This window comes from Schistocerca gregaria, chromosome 1 (assembly GCF_023897955.1).
Source record: "Schistocerca gregaria isolate iqSchGreg1 chromosome 1, iqSchGreg1.2, whole genome shotgun sequence".
Taxonomy (NCBI): domain Eukaryota; kingdom Metazoa; phylum Arthropoda; class Insecta; order Orthoptera; family Acrididae; genus Schistocerca; species Schistocerca gregaria.
The window spans coordinates 507077812-507092609 of NC_064920.1; the positions used below are offsets into that span (position 1 = coordinate 507077812).

A 14798-nucleotide genomic window follows, 5' to 3' on the forward strand; every position below is an offset into this window, starting at 1 on the left:
GTAGTTCGACAGCCTTTGGTGTTGTTCATATTTTTGAGTGGTTGTTGTGTCTTGACTGTATTTACACGCCAATTTTCAAGACGTAGTGTTGCTGATATCTTCGTCCTCGCTGATTTTTCCGTTGCCGTTCTGTTGGTCTGGCGAAAAGGAATGAGTAGGTTGTTGGTCGGTCCTTCAGCCATCACTGGGTCGGTTTGCCATCCGATTATTTAGTATTACACTTGGCTGCCTGTCTCACCTAAACTTATGTTACAGTTACCTCCTCAGGCCGACCCTTAGAGCACTTCTGAGCAACACTGTTCTGTTGTTTTAGATTGTGCTTTTCTTTTAGTCTCAAGTACTGTGCGAGGCCTTCAGCCATCTATTAATTTAGTTTGTTTTAATGTTAAGATAAGGCCTTCAGCTGTCTGAAATTAAAACTTTGAAGATCTTGCGTACACTATTTATTTATTTTTTTAAAAAAGGGGAGTTTGCCCATTGGAAATCGTTATTATTATCCAGGCCGTAAGCCTTGAGTTGTTCTACGTTCAGTATGTGGCCTTCAGCTGAACTTTACATGAAATAATTAAGATAAGGCCTTCAGCTGTCTTAAAGTAAAATTTGAAAAGTCACTTGTTTAAAACCCTTTAAAATTTTGTCTATCTGAAATTCTCTCATCCAGGCCTTAAGCCCTCAGTTCTTCTATCTCCAGTGTGTGGTCTTCAGCGGAGTTTATATGCAAAATTTTGTAACTAAGGTCTTCAGCCCTGTGTATTCCTTAAAGCAATTTAATAACTTGTGCTCGGGCCTTCAGCCGTATTGTTTTTGAATGCTTTTAATGGCTTGTGTGATTAAGTGTTTTAGGAAAATAAAGTTTTTATGTTTTATGCAACTGACAGTAACTGATTTTGGCCCCTTTCCAGAACTATAATCTGATCTGCTCTGTCCCGCAAACCATATGTCAACAAGGTTACTTTCTGACCCGGAATGTGTTAATTAAATGCGTTTATCTACTGTGGCAACGAGGGTAGAACGAAGGGAAGACCGGCCTAAGGTGTGGGAGCTTACAAATGTTTGTTATTTAACATTCTGATTTGATAAGAAAAAGAATGCAAATAAAAGTCGATAAAGTTGGTGCTGGAGAGAATCGACACTGAGACTTTGTTACTAGATGATTTATGGACACGTACCTAGGTACAGGTGTCTGTGTAAAATTCTTGGAATGGTTTGTAGATAACATCGCTCGGAAACATTCAGATCTTAAAAGGAGATCTTTTGGAGTTTTTGGAGAAGTGTGTCGTAGCCTGAAGCAAGTGATGGCCCGGTGACGAGCTTCAAGTCGTAGAAGGATGAAGAATATCGAAGGACTCGTTTGGAAGGTAAGATTCATAAGATCAGCTAGTGCTTCACGAGAACACACAGCGCGACGCTGGCACAGAACATCTCCCAACGTGCGTCGAGGCTACGCTGCGCAGTTTTTCCTGCGCTGCCCTACCCAGTGTCGCGGCGTCGTGACAGGTCCGCGAGAAACTTCAGCCACAATACACACATTGCTAGCAGTGGGAGGTCATCCGAAGGGCGGCCCGAGTTCTCGCAGTCGGCGCGCCAGCTGCGGCCTGGTGAGGACGGCGGCGCGCAGGGCGTCCGCGAGGGCGTCGGCCTGGAAGAAGGGCGGGAAGGGCGCGTCCTCGAGGGCGAGCACGTGCACGCGGCCCGCGGCGTCGCCGGCGACGAGCCCGCGGCCCGACGGCGTGAAGAGCAGCTGCGTGCAGAGGCCGGCGGCCGTGGCGGAGGCGGGGCTGGGCGCGGCGCGGCGCAGGTCCCACAGGAAGAGGCCGGGCGCGCCGGCGGCCGCCAGCAGCGTGGCGTGCGACGGCGACCAGCAGGCCGCCTGCAGCGGCGCGCCGTGCCGCAGCGTGGCCAGCGCCTGCCACGCGCCCTGCCGCCACACGCGCACGCACCCGTCCCCGCCCGCCGTCAGCAGCACCTGGCACCGGCCACAACCATGGCTCTGAGCGCTATCGCACTTGACATCAGTCCCCTACAACTTATAACTACACTACTGGCCATTCAAATTGCTGCACCAAGAAGAAATGCAGATGATAAACGGGTATTCATTGGGCAGATATATTATACTAGAACTGACATGCCATTACATTTTCACACAATTTGGGTGCATAAATCCTGAGAAATCAGTACCCAGAACAACCACCTCTGGCCGTTATAACGGCCTTGATACGCCTGGGCATTGAGTCAAACAGAGCTCGGATGCCGTGAAGAGGTAAGCTGCCTATGCAGCTTCAACACATTACCACAGTTCATCAAGAGTAGTGACTGGCGTATTCTGACGACCCAGTTGCTCGGCCACCATTGACCAGACGTTTTCAATTGGTGAGAGATCTGGAGAATGTGCTGGCCAGAGCAGCAGTCGAACATATTCTGTATCCAGAAAGGCCCGTACAGGACCTGCAACATGGGATCTTGCATTATCCTGCTGAAATGTAGGGTTTCGTAGGGATCGAGTGAAGGGTAGAACCACAGGTCGTAGCACATCTGAAATTTAACGTCCACTGTTCAAAGTGCCATCAATGCGAACAAGAGGTGACCGAGACGTGTAACCAATGGCACCCCATACCATCAACCCGGGTCATACGCTAGTATGGCGATGACGAATACACGCTTCCAATGTACGTTCACCGCGATGTCACCAAACACGGATGCGACCATCATGATGCTGTAAACAGAACCTATATTCATCCGAAAAAATGATGTTCTGCCATTCGTGCACCCAGGCACTAACAGTCATTGGATCTCGACCAACGCGAGCATAATTGTCGCGATACGATAAACCGCAATCGCGATAGGCTACAATCCCACCTTTATCAAAGTCGGAAACGTGATAGTAGCCATTTCTCCTACTTACACGAGCCATCACAACGTTTCACCAGGCAACGCCGGTCAGCTGCTGTTTGCGTATGAGAAATCGGTTGGAAGCTTTCCTCATGTCCGCACGTTGTAGCTGTCGCCACCGGCGCCAATCTTGTGTGAATGCACTGAAAAGCTAATCATTTGCATATCACAGCATCTTCTTCCTGTCGGTTAAATATCACGTCTATAGCACGTCATGTTCGTGGTGTAGCAATTTTAATGGCCAGTAGTGTACTTAGACCTAACTAACATAAGGACATCACACACATCCATGCCCGAGGCAGGATTCGAACCAGCGACCGTAGCGGTCTTGCCGTTCCAGACTGAAGCGCCTAGAACCGCACGGTCACAACGGCCGGCCAACCAGGACAGTGTAGCTGCCGCTGCATCGAGCAGGATACGGTGGCCGGCGTGGTGTGACCAGTTTTCGTCCAAGTTGCGGGGCAAGTTCTTTCGTTTCTTCGGAAGCGGAAGTCGGCGATGACAGAACCTTTCTCAAACAATTTCACAGAAATTATTCCGTAAATAAATTTCGTTTTTCCTTTACATGTAGCCGGCCGCGGTGGTCTCGCGGTTCTAGGCGCGCAGTCCGGAACCGTGAGACTGCTACGGTCGCAGGTTCGAATCCTGCCTCGGGCATGGATGTGTGTGATGTCCTTAGGTTAGTTAGGTTTAAGTAGTTCTAAGTTCTAGGGGACTGATAACCACAGCAGTTGAGTCCCATAGTGCTCAGAGCCATTTGAACCATTTTTGAACCTTTACATGTAGCTTTATATGTCAGCTTCATGATGATGTGCCCATCATTTCGTTAGTGATCGTAGGTATTGTAATATTTACGTGGCAGTAAGACACTTTGCGAAAGTCGAAAACGTTTTCAATGAAAAAATCTTGCGCTTGATGCACATTATATAATAAGTTGCTGCGTATCAAATTTACCTAACATACTGAATGTTTCTTTAGACTTGGGTGGAGGTCTCTATCTGTCGCCAATCTCGAGAAAATTGATCTGATGTAGCACACTCATTTGCGATCGCACCGCGTTAGCGATAAAACCAGAGCGAAACATCCGTAACATTCCTCATATTTCACACACAGTTAGGTGTTAAGTTTGTGGGGCGCTCAACTGCGCGGTTCAGCGACTTATACATTACAGCTAGAGACGTAGAAATGATATTTCTGAAAATGATAGCACACAAAGACTAGCGTATTTTGCAGTATCATTGTTATGCAAAACTTCGTTATCTACCGAGCTATTCGACTAACTACAGACTTTTTCCATGAAAGAATGTAATTGCTACGGGCTATCCATACCTGGTGAAACGAGAAATGCTATGCGTTTTGGAACAATACAAGTGAAGAAATTAAACGTTTATTTTGCACTGAGGATGAGCTTTTTCATAAGATAATTTTATTTAAAAAAGCGGATAAAGTGCCACTAGAAGCCTTCCTAAAAGACAATTTCCATTCCTTCCGAACTGACAATGCGAATGTAGGCGAGATGTGGCTCAAATTCAAAGATATAGTAGCAACAGCAATTGAGATATTCATACCTCATAAATTGGTAAGAGATGGAACTGATCCCCCGTTGTACACAAAACAGGTTCGAACGCTGTTGCAGAGGCAACGGAAAAAGCATGTGAAGTTCAGCAGAAAGCGAAATCTCGAATATTGGCTAAAATTTACAGAGACGCGAAATTTGGCACGGACTTCAATGCGAGATGCCTTTAATAGGTTCCATAACGAAACATTGTCTCGAAATTTGGTAGAAAACCCGAAGAAATTCTGGTCGTATGTAAAGTACACAAGCGGCAAGACGCAGTCAATACCTTCGCTGCGCAGTGCCGATGGTACTGTTATCGACGACTGTGCCGCTAAAGCGGAGTTATTGAACGCAGTTTTCCGAAATTCCTTCACCAGGGAAGAAGAATGGAATATTCCAGAATTTGAAACACGAACATCTGCTAGCATGAGTCTCTTACAAGTAGATACCTTAGGGGTTGCGAAGCAACTCAAATCGCTTGATACCGGCAAGTCTTCAGGTCCAGATTGTATACCGATTAGGTTCCTTTCAGATTACGCTGATACTATAGCTCCCTACTTAGCACTCATATACAACCGCTCGCTCACCGATAGATCTGTACCTACAGATTGGAAAATTGCGCAGGTCGCACCAGTGTTCAAGAAGGGTAGTAGGAGTAATCCATTTAACTACAGACCTATATCATTGACGTCGGTTTGCAGTAGGGTTTTGGAGCATATACTGTATTCAAACATTATGAATCACCTCGAAGGGAACGATCTATTGACACGTAATCAGCATGGCTTCACAAAACATCGCTCTTGTGCAACGCAGCTAGCTCTTTATTCGCACGAAGTAATGGCCGCTATCGACAGGGGATCTCAAGTTGATTCCGTATTTCTAGATTTCCGGAAAGCTTTTGACACCGTTCCTCACAAGCGACTTCTAATCAAGCTGCGGAGCTATGGGGTATCGTCTCAGTTGTGCGACTGGATTCGTGATTTCCTGTCAGGAAGGTCGCAGTTCGTAGTAATAGACGGCAAATCATCGAGTAAAACTGAAGTGATATCAGGTGTTCCCCAGGGAAGCGTCCTGGGACCTCTACTGTTCCTGATCTATATAAATGACCTGGGTGACAATCTGAGCAGTTCTCTTAGACTGTTCGCAGATGATGCTGTAATTTACCGTCTAGTAAGGTCATCCGAAGACCAGTATCAGTTGCAAAGCGATTTAGAAAAGATTGCTGTATGGTGTGTCATGTGGCAGTTGACGCTAAATAACGAAAAGTGTGAGATGATCCACATGAGTTCCAAAAGAAATCCGTTGGAATTCGATTACTCGATCAATAGTACAATTCTCAAGGCTGTCAATTCAACTAAGTACCTGGGTGTTAAAATTATGAACAACTTCAGTTGGAAGGACCACATAGATAATATTGTCGGGAAGGCGAGCCAAAGGTTGCGTTTCATTGGCAGGACACTTAGAAGATGCAACAAGTCCACTAAAGAGACAGCTTACACTACACTCGTTCGTCCTCTGTTAGAATATTGCTGCGCAGTGTGGGATCCTTACCAGGTGGGATTGACGGAGGACATCGAAAGGGTGCAAAAAAAAAGGCAGCTCGTTTTGTAATATCACGTTATAGGGGAGAGAGTGTGGCAGATATGATACACGAGTTGGGATGGAAGTCATTACAGCATAGACGTTTTTCGTCGCGGCGAGACCTTTCTACGAAATTTCAGTCACCAACTTTCTCTTCCGAATGCGAAAATATTTTGTTGAGCCCAACCTACATAGGTAGGAATGATCATCAAAATAAAATAAGAGAAATCAGAGCTCGAACAGAAAGGTTTAGGTGTTCGTTTTTCCCGCTCGCTGTTCGGGAGTGGAATAGTAGAGAGATAGTATGATTGTGGTTCGATGAACCCTCTGCCAAGCACTTAAATGTGAATTGCAGAGTAGTCATGTAGATGTAGATGTAGATACTGACCTTACTTTTCCTCAGTTTTTCTCTTAATAAACCACTGTTTCAGAATCCTCTCGCAGCTGCGTCTGCACAACGTGTTATTGAGGTGAAACTGCGTGAACTCCGCTGTGTTTTGGCAAAATATGCAAATTTTAACATGGCGAGAAGTGGATCGTGTTGGTTTTACTCAAAATTAGCCACTCGTGACACTTTTCTGAAAGTTACAAGTGGTTAACAGGCTAAGGGAAAATATTTCGGCCGAATTCTTTTCAGATACTAGCCGAAACAGAGGCGACAAATCGTTTTGGATGCTAACCATGCAAATTTGGGCTTCCAGGGGCACAACTTTATATTCACAAAACAAGTGACTACAAGCTTTCCCTTCAGCACTCGGTATTTCCCCTACAGTGTCTGTCCGCAGCCCGCAACACAACCACTCTCCATAAGCCTACCGTGTCAGCTGTGCAACTACTGCCCGTGGTATTCCGTGAGGATCCTACATTGGTATGAGCACTCGGCCAGAAACCAGCCATTACCGAACCCAGGGCGCAACTACAGCATTATGCAATGGAAACTACACTATCTGATCAAAAGCATCTGGACATCTATTAGCGGAGATTAATACGAGGTGTGTCCGCTTTTCACCTCTCTGATTGCTTAAACTGTGCTGGGGACATTTTCAATTAAGAGTCATAATGTCCGTGGAACAAGACCCTACCATCATTGGCAAAGACATCAAGCACTGGAGCGATGCTGGTCATCCACAATAACGTTCAAATAGTCCACAACTGCCATTGTGGCTTCTTTTGCTACTGAAGATCCCATGGAAGCCCAGGTGAATGTCTCCCACGTCATAATACTGTCCCTACTGACCAGTGTCAGTGTCACAAAAGTGTTCCATTGGCTTCACGTCGGGGCTCTTGACAGACCAGTCCATTTCAGGAAGTTTATTGTCCACAAACCGTTGCCTCATAGATGCTGTTTTATGACAGGATACTTTGTCATGCTGGCACAAACAACATCGCTTCTGAACTCTTCCCCTACTCTTCTGTTCTTCCTCTGTGGCCATTAACAAAATGATGGGCACGTCATGTTGAAGCGGCATGCAAAGATATAAGGAACGCAAAAACGAATTTATTTCCCGAATAGTTTCTGTAAAATCGTTTGAGAAAGACTGCAGGGCGTCCGCCTCTATTCTGTCATCACTGCGCATCTACAACTGGCCGAAAGCGGGCAACTGATCTGGACTTAGGACGAAAATCGGACGCTGCGCAACGGCTACCGTATCTCGCGCGGACTCTAGTTTAGGATTGACTGTCTGGCAGGAGCACACGGGGGCGCAGCTCAAATTCGCGAACTGCTCACTTTAGAAATATGGAACTTCTATCAATGTGTTCTGCAAAAGCTGCACCACGCTTTCATTTTAGTTTTATTTGCGGCAACAAATTATTAAGACGACGTACGGACACTTCACGAAAACGAAGTTTCTAACGACGTTACCGAATTTTCGACATACGGGAAACTTTTTCGTTATTAAATTTAAGTGAAATCATTAACTGAATGAAATCTTAAAAATACATCAAATTTTCATCTGCTCGAAACCGGAACTCAGACTTTTCTAACACGAGATACTTTCAGTTAAATATGACGCACTATGGTCTGCTAGCGCGTCAAGCACTAAGCCTCACCCGTATGGTTTTGTTACGAGAAGCGGATCGCTACGTTTATAGTTAACCTGTTATGAATTTTTCTTATCCATCTACTTATTTACTACATAACAAAACATAAGATTTATGCATGTGTATCGCAGTGAGAAAACGTGTCTTAAATAGGCCAACCAGCATTTGGAGGGAAACAAAAGCGATACAAGACAACGTTACTTCGGTATTGCAGCCGCTAAAGTGTAAACAGAAACATTTATTTTGTGTCGTATAGACTGATTTTCTAACACAAACTTCATTTGGAGTTTGTTGCTGAGGAGCCCTTTTTATTAAAATGTCAAAACTTACGAAAATTTGATTTTATAATGTAACTATTTAAACATTGCAAATTCAGCACTTTACACAAGCAATGGAATGCTCCATTACTTCATTTCTATAGCGAAAATCGAAAAACTCCACTATCACTTTCGTCGCTATGACAGATACCTGAAGTATCGTTCTTACTGTAACTATTGTAAATTTAATAACATAAACCATATGCGACTACCTTGAAAAAGAAAACCACTCTTCAAAAAGGACCAATAATTTGCTGAGTGTCGGACTTTTTTGTCTGTGATAATAATTTCAAACATAATGACAAACCTCATCATCAGAAGGTGAACCTATATTGGTAATCCGCTTACCGATAGAATGCTTTCCCCCAAGACTTGCAAACTTCGATATTTTTCCAGCTTCCTTTCATTTATCGAACATTTACTTGTCCACTCACATAATAGCGTTTTTGTTTATGTTCGGAGCTACATTCTATCCATTACATTGTTAACTGAGAGCAGCGGGCCGCCATTAAGTTTCTCAGTCTCAAATTAGGCGCTAAGCAGTTTTCTCGACTGATCTTGTATGGCTGTCACCTGACCAAGAGAAGGACGCGATCTTTTCCGCTCATACCTTTCCCAGAACTTCTTTCCGATACTGTTCTGCTTCACACGACAGATTACAACAACAACAAACAGGATAAGAACTCCTGCAACAGCAGAAACGACAGCAAAACAAAATCACAGGCTGCAACGATCACACAAGACATCAGTCAGCCGGCCGCGGTGGTCTCGCGGTTCTAGGCGCGCAGTCCGGAACCGTGCGACCGCTACGGTCGCAGGTTCGAATTCTGCCTCGGGCATGGATGTGTGTGATGTCTTTAGGTTAGTTAGGTTTAAGTAGTTCTAAGTTCTAGGGAACTAATGACCACAGCAGCTGAGTCCCATAGTGCTCAGAGCCATTTTGACATCAGTCTGCCAGAAACTCGAATACGGTGCAAACGGCAAATGTTGTGCAGGGGGATGGTGGGGGGAGGGGGTGGGTGCTGGGGGATGCTGAGGGTTCGGCAACTTCCGGTGGCTGCTGCGGCTGTAGAGACTGTGGGCTTGGCGGAATGAGGTACGTGCCTCTCGCGTGGGCTCGCCTATAACACCTACAACGATTAGAAGTAGATTTTTATTCTGGAACAGTGTATCTGTAATCATGAAGAGTGTATTCTTTATTAGTTAAGGTCATTGATTTGTGACAGAAAATTTAGAGTTTTGTAAAGTATATAAGAAAAGTGCAAAATGATTTGTTAAAATAATGAAATTTTATAATATGTGTATGTTTATAAGAAAGGCAATGTTTATTGGAAGCTGGTTCATGCTTAAGGCACTTGTAAAATGTAAAAGATGTAGTGAAGCCCCTCTGCAACGGAAGTATTTATTTAATGGTATGGCTAAAACCGAGTATCCTGTATTAAATGAAGAATTATAGCTGTCAAGTGATTCAAAGTGGTTTCAATTTGTTTGTCAAATGTGAAAGGGGTACAAAAATTAAAGCTAAAACCACAAAAGTGAAGTCAGATAGGATTGTGCTGAAGTACTTTCAGTTTATTGCAAAGCACAGTTTTGCAAGAATACAGTGGCAGATTATGTAAATGTTACTGTCTAAAATGCCTGGTTCACAGGTGATAAAAAAGGCAAATAAGTTAAGTTCATTTTAAACATAATATGGTCTTGGTTATTATCATAAATGATTCTTTTTTTAAGTTAATTGAACCCAGTGTTGAATATTTTACCTTACAAAGTAAAATATAAACTATTCTAAGTGCAGGTAAGGACTAGCTTGGTTTGAATTAGTATTTTCTACTGAAATAATCATAGAGCTTGACTAGTAACACTATACTAGTTTATGGGTCCCCATCATATTCTTCACATATTATAAAGATAATTGGACCATTATTGCTACTAAGGAAATCTTATATATATATATATATATATATGTGTGTGTGTGTGTGTGTGTGTGTGTGTGTGTGTGTGTGTGTGTGTGTGTGTGTGGGTGGGTGAGAGAGAGAGAGAGAGAGAGAGAGAGAGAGTAAATAGTGTAATAATGATTCAATTTATCTTTATTTGTGTTTTTGCATGACAGTTAAGATAGAAGCCCCTCATATCCAAATTTAGTTCTACATTTCATGCAGTAATATTTCAGTATTGGTTTAAGTAATGATCTTGAGTGTAGCTATTGTTAGTATGAGGTTGGTGCAAATTTGCTTTCTATGATTACTGGTGTGTGCATTATTGGTATCTGCTGCGACACCCAGCTCTGAGTGCCCTGCATCAGTTTATATCCTGCCTGCTATTCAAAGGGAAATATTAATGAAAGTAACTTCAATAATCAAATTCAATCTCCTTAAACATATCTTTCCAAATTAATGTGCCCACTTGGCTTGCGATCGTTCATTTCTTTTTTTTTTCATTTACATATGAATTTTACAATTTTCGTTAACTCCCAAGGTTAAAGTCTGTTTAGTTTTTCTGTTAACTTCACCATATTCAAAATTATAGTCCGATAGATACCTTTTCCCAATAGACACATGCGCGGTTAAAATTTCAAAATCGTCTCGGAGGGTAAAATTAGCTTTTTTCGCGCCCTCTACTAGTTCCGTCGTAGCTGTCAATCCTAAAGTAATTTTGAACAGACTATAGCGATGTTGGACGATGGAATCTGGAGCGAAGTCGTCTAATCCCAAAAATATTCCAATTCGTTCAGGTCGGGACTCTCGGTAAATTAGTCCATTTCAAGCATGTTGTCCACAAACCACTGCCTCACGTGATTTCCCTAAATCACTTCAGGCAAATGCCGGGACGGTTCCTTTGAAAGGGCACGGCCGCCTCCCTTCCTCATTCTTCCCTAATCGTATGCGGCCGATGACCTTGCTGTTTGGTCTCATCCGCCAAACCAACCAACCGTTGCCTCACACATGCTATTTTATAACAGGGTGATTTGTTCGAATCCTTCCTCTACTATACGCAGCAGACAATGCTGTTATATGTGCTCATACCCATCCATGTTTAGAGTTTTCTTGGGCGCAATAACGGGACCAGACCGCAGCAACAAAAAACATCCCCATACCGTACCACCACCTCCTCTATAATTCAGTGTTGCCACTACAAATGATCAGAGGTAAAGTTCTCCATACATTCCCCAAACCCATACCACTCCATCGGATTGCCACCTGGTGTGACGTGATGAATCACTCCAAATCGTTCGTATCCAGTGATCCTCAGTCCACCACCTGAAACGTCGCTTAGCAGTGCCTACATAAATGTGTTGCTTATGACCCTCATGCTTTCTAACACGCTACGCGCATTCATTGTGCAACGCACAAGTGATTCTGTGCGGACAACGCACCACAAGTTGCGCTGGTTGGAATTCCCGCGCGTGCCTCTCGCTGCAGCGCGATACTGACAAGGAAACCTCCCCATCGCACGCCCCTCAGATTTAGTTATAAGTTGGCACAGTGGATAGGCCCCGAAAAACTGAACACAGATCAATCGATAAAACAGGAAGAGGTTGTGTGGAACTATGAAAAAATAAGCAAAATATACAAACTGAGTAGTCCATGCGCAAGATAAGCACATCAAGGATAGTGTGAGCAGCTGCGGCACGAGAGGTCCTTGGTTTAAGTCTTCTCTCGAGTGAAATGTTTAATTTTTTATTTTCAGAGAATTATTATCTGACAAACTCTTATGTTTTCATCACTTTTTTGGGAGTGATTATCACATCCACAAGAAAACCTAAATCGGACAAGGTAGAAGAATCTTTTTACTCATTTGCAAGTGTACAAGTTAGTTGGGTCGACAACATATTCCTGTCGTGTGACGCACATGCCGTCACCAGTGTCGTATAGAATATATCAGGCGTGTTTTCTTGTGGAGGAACAGGTTGACCTATGACCTTGCGATCAAATGTTTTCGGTTCCCATTGGAGAGGGACGTCCTTTCGTCTACTAATCACACGGTTTTGCGGTGCGTCGCAAAACACAGATACTAAACTTATTAGAGTGAACAGAGACGTCAATGAACGAACGGACAGATCATAACTTTGCGAACATAAAAAAAGTAAACTTTTCACTCGAGGGAAGACTTGAACCAAGTACTTTTCGTTTCGCAGCTGCTAATGCTAACCACGAGACCACGGCGCTCCTGTTTGTATATTTTGCTTAATTTTTTCATAGTTCCACACAACTTCTTCCTGTTTTCTCGATTGGTCTGTGTTCAGTCTTTCAAGGCATATCCACTGTGCCAACTTATAACTAAATCTGAGGGGGGTGCGATGGGGAGGTTCCCTTGTGAGAGAGACGCGACTGTGGCGCCGCGTAGTTGCAGCTGTGGCTTATCGGGTACATTTCTGGAGCTCTTGCATGCAGTCTTCGGCTTGAAACAACCAAGAACTCGCTCTCCATGCAGGACGCTGCTCGCCGTACCAATGCACAGCCGTTACTTGGTCCGTGTCAATGACAGTTACCATGAGACATTAATGTTATTTCGTATACCGGTTGTGGCCGGTACTGGAGAACGCTTGCATACTAGACTTCCAAATTGGAGGGCGCCGTTGCATGGGTTGACTGATATTTCCGTGCGGCTGCTCTGGCGGTTTATTACATATGAATAGGGGTCGAGAGTATCTTTGTGTACCGTATTTTACGAGCTGTAAGACGCACTATTTTCTTCGAAAAATTCTTCCAAAATTCACGCGCGTCTTATATTCGAAATTAATATAAAAATGTCCAATTTTTCATTTAAAATTCCCGCTAGTGTTAAAAATGATCATATAATCGATGCTGAGCCACACTGGGATCGAATACATTTGACGGATCAACGACCGTGGCTGCGACCACAGCCAGCCTGAATGTGTGTTTTTTTTTATGAAATTCCAACAGTTAAAATATGATCACACACACACACACACACACACAACAAAGTTTCATAATCACAGTCCGGTGGCGCGCACGAGTTCCCTTCCTAGATAGCTGATGGCTGCGGTGACAGGAAGGATATCAGGCCGCACAGTCAAATAAACATACAAATCTGAAAACTTGAGTAGACGAGATAATCACTAATGAAAAGAAGAAAAAGTTGCCATCATATGTGTAATTTGAGAATCTTATACACTGACGTCACAGTAGTCACAGGGTGCCTCCTAATATGGTGTCGCGCCTCCTATTGCCCGACGTAGTGCAGCGAATGAACGTGGCATGGTATCAGCGACTCGTTGCAAGCCCACTGCAGAAATATTGAGCCATGCTGCCCTCCTCTATACCCGTCCATTATTGTGAAAGTGTTGCCAGCACATGATTTTGTGCACTAACTGATCTCTCAGTAACGTCCCATAAATTTTCGATGGGATTCAGGCTGGTAGATCTGGGTGGCCAAACCATTGGATCAAACTGTCCAGGATGTTCTTCAAACCAATCGCCAACAATTGTGGCCCAGTGACAAGGCGCTTTGTCGTCCAAAAAAATTCCGTTATTGTTTGGGAACATGAAATCCACGAATGGCTCCAAACGGTCTCCAAGTAGCCGAACATAATCATGTCCAACCAATGATCGGTTCATTTGGACCAGAAGATGCATTCCATTACATGTAAACACGGCCCACGCCATTATAGAACCGTCACCAGCTTGCACAGTGACTTGTTGACAACTTGGGTCCTCAGTTTCGTTGTGTCTGCACCACACTCGAACCCTACCGTCAGGTCTTACCAACTGAAATCGGTACTCATCTGACAAGGCCATGATTTTCCAGCTGTCTAGGGTCAAACCGATATGGTCACGAGCGCAAGAGAGGCGCTACAGGCGATGGCGCGCGGTTAGCAAAGGCACTAGCGTCGGTCGTCTGCTTCCACAACCTATTAGCGTCAAATTTCGCCGCACTGTCCTAATAGATACGTTCTTCGTACGCCCCACATTGATTTCTGCGGTTATTTCAAGCAATATTGCTTGTCTGATAGAACTGACAACTCTACGCAAAAGCCGCTGCTCTCGGTCGTTATGTGAAGGCCGTCGGCCACTGTGTTGGTCGTGGTAAGAGATAATACCTGAAATTTGGTATTCTCGGCACACTCTTGACTCTGTGGATCTCGGAATTTTGAATTCGCAAAAGATTTCCGGAATGGAATGCCTCATGTGTATAGCTCCAACTATCATTCCTCGTTCAAAGTCTGTTCATTCCTATCGATAGGTCATAATGCCGTCGGAAACCTTTTCATATGAATCACCTGAGTACAAACGGTAGCTCCGCCAACGCGCTGCCCTTTTATATCTTCTGTACACTATGCTACCGCCATCTGTATATGTGCATATCCCTATCCCACGATGATTCCCACATCAGTTTATCTTTGACTGTCTCTGTTTGCTGACTGGTTATTTTTGAATGTGCTTAATAGC

General features: G+C 44.1%; 1 protein-coding gene across 1 annotated transcript in view; it reads right to left on the minus strand.

Moving 5' to 3' along the window:
* Nucleotides 1–945: 945 nt before the first annotated feature.
* Nucleotides 946–14798, minus strand: part of LOC126355504 (dynein axonemal intermediate chain 4) — a 54117-nt gene continuing 40264 nt past the window's right edge. Inside the window, exon 7 of the mRNA XM_050005878.1 lies at nucleotides 946–1966. Coding sequence (XP_049861835.1) covers nucleotides 1547–1966 — 420 coding nt within the window. The 3' untranslated portion in view covers nucleotides 946–1546. The remainder of the gene's footprint in view (nucleotides 1967–14798) is intronic.